Source organism: Dendrobium catenatum, unplaced genomic scaffold (assembly GCF_001605985.2).
Source record: "Dendrobium catenatum unplaced genomic scaffold, ASM160598v2 fragScaff_scaffold_963, whole genome shotgun sequence".
In the NCBI taxonomy this organism is placed as follows: domain Eukaryota; kingdom Viridiplantae; phylum Streptophyta; class Magnoliopsida; order Asparagales; family Orchidaceae; genus Dendrobium; species Dendrobium catenatum.
This window is the reverse complement of record NW_021319425.1, coordinates 122,151-130,014: the sequence shown is the minus strand read 5'-3', so window position 1 is coordinate 130,014 and position 7,864 is coordinate 122,151. Positions and strand designations below refer to the sequence as shown.

Genomic DNA, 7,864 nt, shown 5'->3' with positions numbered 1-7,864 from the left:
TTTTTTTTTTTTTTTGAATTTTGTTAGTGAAATATATATATATTTTTTGTATTTATATTTTTATATATATCGAGTTTGTCCACCCTAAAAAAAAGGGCTGGATCCGCCACTTTGTGCAATCGCAATGAATTGTGGAAATAGAATATAAATTAGCACTAAAAAGTTATAATGAAATATGGCAAATGAATAGGTTAATATGCTTATCAAATTTCTGCCTTTCTCTACTTGGCTGAGTCCAAGACTACGTCATTTTCATGCCCTAATTAAAAATAATAATAATAATAATGTGACTTTATAATTTTTTTCAACCTTTTACTTCCATTTTCCTTCTCTATGAAATCAAAACCACTTTATAGATATCCATATAACTTTTGACATTTTTCTTTTAACTTTTCACAACTTACCATATTTTTTTGTCAAATCAATTTATGTCGTCTACAAATGTTATTGATTTTTCTACAAATGTTATTGATTTTTTTTTTTTTTTTTGCTGTGTTACTCTAATCAATAAGTGATTGTTAATATTTATTTACTCATTATTAATTGGCTTGCATAACATATAATTGAGATTTCATAAAATAATAGACACATTGGCGGAGCAGCATCCAAATATAGATGGTGTGAAAAAAATAATCATACATAAATTCATAGAGAAAATATATTCTCATCTGATTCTAAGCATGGGTGGATCCCCCCCAATAAAAAAAAAAATTTGCTCTTATATGGCCCATCTCGTGTTGTTTTCCCATCCACTGAAGTTCCGAACTTTTCCTCTTCGCGGATAAATGATCAAAATTTGCTCTTATAAATTTGAACATTATGTTTTTAAAATTTTTTTTAATTATTATTATTATTATTTTATTTTATTATTATTATTGTCATCTTAATTAAATTTTGTCCAATCTTAAAAAAAGAAGCTGAATCCCCCCATAATTCTAAGATAACTTGTGAATTGTAAGAAGAATAAGTTTCTAATTGGAGAGAACTTGTAGGATATTCAAAGAGAATTCAATACATATCAAGTTAAAATATCACTTAAAATCGATTACACACATGCCTTCACTAACCATAGAAAGATGAGAAGATTGAACAGTTGAGGCATTATTAATTGATGTTCCTAAGGACTTATAAAGTGTATTAGGTTTAGTATAACTTATATTTTTTGAAATTGAAACTTCTCTCTTCAAGCTTATATTTGTTCGTATATAATATGAATTTCTTTGTAAAAACATACTATTATTTATAAGGATACAGATCCAGTGTTACATGTTGATTTAGTGGCTTATATTTATTTGCTATTGTTCAAAATTTCAATCACGCAAAGAAGTATTAAGTGTTTTTTTCCTACAAATTTTTGATGAATTAATAAACAACTTTGAACTATATATGCCATTTATGACCCATTGTTTGGCTCGATGTGTTTATAAAAATGAGAGATATGCTTAAAATATTAAAAACAAATTTAAAGTGTTTGAATTTCTTTTGGTATTTTTTTAATTAATGTTTAAATATTATCAATCTAATTAATCACAGCGAAATTCAAAAATAGAATTTAAATTAGAAATAAAAATTACAATGAAATATAGCAAATGAATAGTTTATATGTTTACCAAATTTTTATATCTCTTTCTATTCTCAAAGCTTACCACCGATTTGTAAAAGTTTAAATTTTTTTTTTAATAATAAATGGCTTTCGTTGGTAGCTAAAATGCAAGTGAATGATCATCTAAGCCTCCTCTTAAAGGGATTAATTATTCTGTGCGAACGCCGAACGACGTCCGGAGACCAACCAATGCGTCACGTCACCCCTTCGCTCAATACCGCGGCTCGGTACTGCTCAATATCGCTCGGTACCGCTATATGTACCTGATGTGGTAGTAAAATCAATCTAAATTCAACCTTAACCCTTACATATATTTTGTTAAACTTATCTCCATTAGAGTTACATCAATAAATTGGATGCCTTCAAATTAAAGTGTTACACTACTCATCACGAGCAAAATAGAAGCCTTTCAATAACCGAATCATAAAAACTTATCACACAAGTTAAAATATCATGTAAGTAGAGGTTTGATTGAAGTGAATGACAACACCGATGAGGGGAGAGTGAATATGTGTGTGTTTTTCAAATTAATAAGATGTGAGAAGAAAATATTTCCTTTTTTTTTTAATTTAGCAAGATCAACAACAACAAATAATATTTTTTTAGATTTCTTAATTTTTTTGATGAATTACAAGATAAACAGTTCAAGGTTAAAAATTAGTAAGCTTATTTTGAAAAAAAAAAAATGATAAGATTATCTTTAAGAGTAAACTAGATATATATGTAAAATATATTTGCTAAGAATGCCTAAGATTATCAACTAATTCATCCATTGAATTAAGAGAATAAGAAATAGAAAGTAGTAAAAAATAATGTTGCAAGAAAGTTCATGCAAAAGAAAAAAAAAGGTGTAAATTGATTTTTATAGTGCTTTGGCATGAACACCTATGTTCACACTTGAGTCCTCCATTCTAAAATTTTCAATTCCTCTTTAGTCATCATTGGGCAAAGAAGCCCCTTTCCTTAACAAATAATGGAGAAATTATACACTCTCTTCTACTCTATCCCACCATCTAGTCAACCAAAGTAACGAGTTAGGTAAGGATCACATCTATAATAATATTCCATTCATCACCATTAGATCTTTCATATGTTCTTTATTTTCTACTTGACTCAATGTTTGAATCATTATCTATTATATCATAGTAAACATTGGTATCATCACCAGTAACATCTGACTAGCTCTTTCAGGCTTGGATTATTATATATGTCACATTAAAACAAACTATTTGGCCATATTATTGCTTAGATTTGAGTATGACTTTATTTGGAACGACTTTTTTTATTGCTTCTTAAAGCGGTTTTTTAATAGAAAAATTTTAATTTTTGTGCTAAAAGTTAATTTAAGAAGTGATAATAAAGCCGTCTCAAACAAATACTTTTATTTGGTCCGGTCACAGGACGTAGCTCTATGTTCAGCCGCCATGAGAATCGCGTCACGAGTTCTCACTATTTACCGCGCACCCCGACAACCCTACCCGGAACGGACCCTGGATGGCTCGGTATTTCTCGTTTTTGCTAGGTATTGCTCGGTATTGCTAGGTATTGATCGATTTTGCTCGGCAATAACCAATACCGAGCAAATACTGAGTTGTACCGAGTTTTTAAAAACTCAATACAACTCGGTATTGGTCTTCAGAGAGTGGTATTTCTCGTTATCGTCATGCAATACCTAGCAATACCGAGCAATACCGAGCAAATATCGAGTAATACCTCGCAATACGCAAACATAGCATTCCCGGGTTCCGATCCGGGTCAAGTCGTCCGGCCGCGCGGTAGAGAGTAAGAGCATGTGGCGACATGTTATTGGCAGCCGAACGTAGCTCTACGTCCGGTCAGATGACGTAATAATTGTTCCTCAAACAAAGCCTATCTCTCACATCTCTACATGCATATTAGTGCAAAATATGATTTTACTATACTGCATTGTAATGTTAGTTGAGCCATAAATATAACATAAATATGCATTACTATTTACTCAAAAGATTTAGAATACGACTTCTTATCGGGACTACATTCTTGACCATCATAACAATTTAGCTTATATTAATAAAAATAATTTGGTGGTCATGAATAAACTAACTACTTAAAAAAAAAGTAGAATCAAACACCTATAATTTGCATATCTAATACAAAATAACATGGGAATCTCAATAAAAAATCTAAATTGAGAAAAAAATAAAGCTTCTATAATCAATCATAATGCAAAATAAGCTTCACACAAACAACTATAATAAATGATATTACTCACATTCACAAGAATCTTGTCCATCACTATTAGTATACACTCCAAAAAATATACTCAGATTTCATTTGGAATGATTTTATTATTGTTTCTTAAAGCATCTATTTAAAATAAAATTTTAATTTTTGCATTAAAATTTTTTTTAAGAAGCAATAAAAAAAGTTATCTCAAACAATATCTTAGACAATTAACCAAAATTAAATTATTTTTCTTCATAATATTTACTGTCTAAACGAATATTAGAATTAAATTCAGAATTTTTTTTAAATGAAATTAGATGCAGCACCATTATCAGACGTTGATGTCTGCTCAATTGAAACTGCCAAGTAGAATGCATGAGTGTCTTCTTCATTGTACCATCTGCGCCATTATTTATTTCTTTAAGCTTAATTACGAAAAGCCCTTCAACCTGCCTTCCAATATATTTTGTGGGGACATTCGCATAGATATGGATGGACACCTCAATGGCCTTGATCTAATCACATAAGCATTTAAACGGCTCAGATCTGCATACTTTTTCAATAGCTAAACAAAAATAGAATTTTTTTTTTTATCTCTAATTTTCCGTTCAAACCCACGCGTCATCGTTCTTATCGGCTCCTTTCCCACGTGGGCCAAGTTCTAGTCAAAAAAATCCGCTGATTCCGAGCGTCGGCGAAGCGAATCCTTGGCGGCTGTTAAATTAGCTGTATTTAAAAATTCTTTTTCACAGAATTAATAATTAATTAATCTTTAATTAATTAAAAATCAGCATATCTATTTTTTATGAAATTTATTTATTGATCATATAATATTTTTTAAATAAGTTATTATTTATTATATATTTTATAATAAATGTCTTAATTTTTTATCTATTAATTATAAGCTTATAATTGGAGTTTCATTTTAATTTAAAAAAAAAATTTGTGAAAGAATATACTGGTGCAGTAAAATGGGCTTAATAGTTCTTTTAATTCTCTTAAATTAAAACTATTTCAGATTATACTTATCTCATTTTTTATACAACAAAAACAACAAACTTCAAGCCTTTGTCCCATTACATGAGATCTGCAAAATGAATCATTTTTCGTCAATGTATCGTGTTTAAAATCAAATTCTCATTTAAATCTAATAAAAAAATATCATTTCTAATATTTTCAAACCAAGTTTTTTTAGATCTACTTATATCTTTCTTAACATAAGTCAAATCTAATATCTCAACTTACCTAACATGGTCATCGAAGGCCCTTCGTTTAATGTGACAAATAATCTAAGACGACTCTCTCTAATCTTATCTTCCACTGGAGCTATAGTAAATTCTTTTATATTTTAATTAAATTGCTCATGGATGATGGATCTATATTTACATGATTAATGCTGAAACAAAATAAAAGCCGTAGCAGCCCTTCTCGCTTAGCCAGAAAGTTCTTGCGGTTAATTCGCCAGTCGTTGGAGTGAGTGGAAACTTGACAGTAATTTTCAAGCCCTTACGGTACTAAGCAGTAATTGAAGCCCAAATTACAGGTAATTTTTGGTTTAAGGAATTCCAAAACCTGCCAGATCTATCGAATTAAAAATGACGTAAAAAACAAGCCAAGGCTTTGCCGTAGGCAAACTCTCCATCTCTGCTTCCTCTCTCTTTCCCCCTCGCTTCTAATTCCCAACGGCCGAACTCCAAACTGCTCTTCAAACCCTAACCCTAGACCCGTTTAGATCGCAATACTGAGCCTCTCCACTCCTTCATGCTATCGTGATGAATCTGTGGACCGACGACAACGCCTCTATGATGGAGGCCTTTATGCCCACCAACGAGTTCCACGGCCTCGGTTGGACGCCGATGCCTGCGCCGGCGCCGGCGTACTTCAGTCAGGAAACGCTACAGCATAGGTTACAGATTCTGATCGAAGGAGCGAAGGAAAGCTGGGCATACGCAATCTTTTGGCAATCTTCCGTGGACGTTGGCTCTGGCGCTACTCTTCTTGGCTGGGGTGATGGGTATTACAAGGGTAGCGAAGATGACAAGAGGAAGAGGAAGGCTAACACGGCCGCCTCCGCAGCGGAGCAGGAGCACCGGAAACGCGTGCTCCGGGAGCTTAATTCTCTGATCTCCGGCGGCGCAGGGTTCTCGATGGACGATGCGGTTGAAGAGGAGGTTACTGATAGCGAGTGGTTTTTTCTTGTATCCATGACGCAGTCTTTTTTAAATGGTACCGGAGTCCCTGGTCAAGTCTTCTTTTCCGGCGTCCCTTCCTGGATAGCCGGTGGTGATCGGCTCGCTGTAGCACACTGTGAGCGCGCGCTGCAGGCGCAAACGTTCGGGATCCAGACGATGGTTTGTGTTCCTGTAGCAAACGGCGTCGTTGAGCTCGGATCGACGGATACTATCTTCCATAGCGCGGAGATCATGAGCAAGGTCAAGGTTGTGTTCAGTTTCAACAGTTTTGAAAATTCAGCGGCCGCTTCCGGTGGCGGCCCGGGTTCATGGCTGCCGTCGCATTCTTTCCTTCCGGTGGCGACCGATCAGGGCGAGGCGGATCCATCGATGTGGATCTCTGATCCATCCGTCATTGAAATCAAGGATTCGGTATCACCTGCCACCGTCGAGATCTCTGCTATAAAATCCCCAATTATGGACAACCCTAGCACCAGCAGCCTGACGGAAAATCGGAATTTGATTCCAATTCCACAACCACAGCAAAATCACCGGCAATCATTGAATCTGCAGCAGCATCGTCATCACTCCTTATACGGCAATGAATTCAATTTCTCAGATTTTGGTCTAAACAGCACCGTCACTTCCCAGCCCTTAAAACCGGAATCGGGCGTCATTAATTTAGGGGAAAAGGTTAGGAATTCGTCCTCTTCTGGCCTTTCTCCCCATCAACAGATCACAGATGTCAACAAGAAATCCGCAGCCGCCACAACGTCCCGAGGAAGCAACGAAGAAGGCATGCTATCCTTCTCCAACGGTCAGGTCAAGCCCGCCACTATTGCATCCGCCGCGGCAGGAGAATCGGACCACTCCGACCTGGAGGCTTCCGTCCGCGAGGCGGAGAGCAGCAGGGTTGTGGAGCCCGAGAAGCCGCGGCCGCGTAAGCGCGGGCGCAAGCCGGCCAACGGTCGGGAGGAGCCTCTCAACCACGTTGAAGCGGAGCGGATGCGACGCGAGAAGCTGAACCAGAGATTCTACGCTTTGCGCGCGGTGGTTCCCAACGTTTCGAAGATGGATAAGGCGTCTCTGCTGGGCGACGCCATCTCGTACATCAACGAGATGCAGTCGAAGGTAGAAGCTCTCGAAAGCGAGAAAGAGGGCTTACAGTCTCAGCTCGAAAACCTTATGTCTAAGCCCCCGTCACAGCCGCCGGCCGAGCAGGGGTTAAATGTGATAAATAGTACCGGAAGGTCATCCAACGTGGAGGTCGAGGTGAAGATACTCGGCGCGGAAGCGATGATACGGGTTCAATGCTCCCGCCGGAACCATCCAGCGGCGAGGTTAATGGCGTCGCTTAAGGACCTGGAACTCGACCTATGTCATGCGAGCTTTTCGGTCGTCAAGGAGCTCATGAACCTGCAAGTAACGGTCAAGTTTTCAGGCCGCGGTTATACGCAGGAGCAGCTCAGCTCCATTCTCTCCTCCCGCCTTTCCGAACCTTCCCGCCGTTAGGCTGTACAACAACCATAATAGTTACCGTAGCTCTTTCTCATCTCTGTAATGTGGACTGAATTAATTATCCATGATTTGCAAAATTGACATTTTTTGGGTTTTTTTTTTCTTTCTCTTTCGGTTAAATTCGTATAGATAGTTCACCTATCAATCCCATGCCTAATTATTTAATAGAAATAGATATCTCAAACAAGAAATTTATAAAAGAATATGGAATAGTCATCCACCCAACGTCTATTAGCATCTTTGCTTCTCTTCCTTCTCTATTTCTTACCTATCCATTTTTTTCCCATCGAATAATGCCATTGTCTGAATTTTTTATTCAAAAAAATTGTTCGAGATTGTTCTCTCGAGTGGATGCTTTATTTAAAGG

At 36.4% G+C, this 7,864-nt stretch overlaps 1 protein-coding gene across 1 annotated transcript; it reads left to right on the top strand.

Moving 5' to 3' along the window:
* The first annotated feature begins 5,241 nt into the window (after positions 1–5,241).
* Positions 5,242–7,586, top strand: LOC110114462 (transcription factor MYC2). Its single transcript, XM_020847350.2, has one exon. It carries the CDS (start codon positions 5,581–5,583, stop codon positions 7,489–7,491), a length of 1,911 nt encoding a protein of 636 aa, XP_020703009.1. The 5' UTR covers positions 5,242–5,580; the 3' UTR covers positions 7,492–7,586.
* Positions 7,587–7,864: the final 278 nt, after the last annotated feature.

Coding starts and splice junctions, on each gene's coding strand:
- LOC110114462 (XM_020847350.2), top strand. CDS start 5,581: ATGAATCTGTGGACCGACGACAACGCCTCTATGATGGAGGCCTTTATG.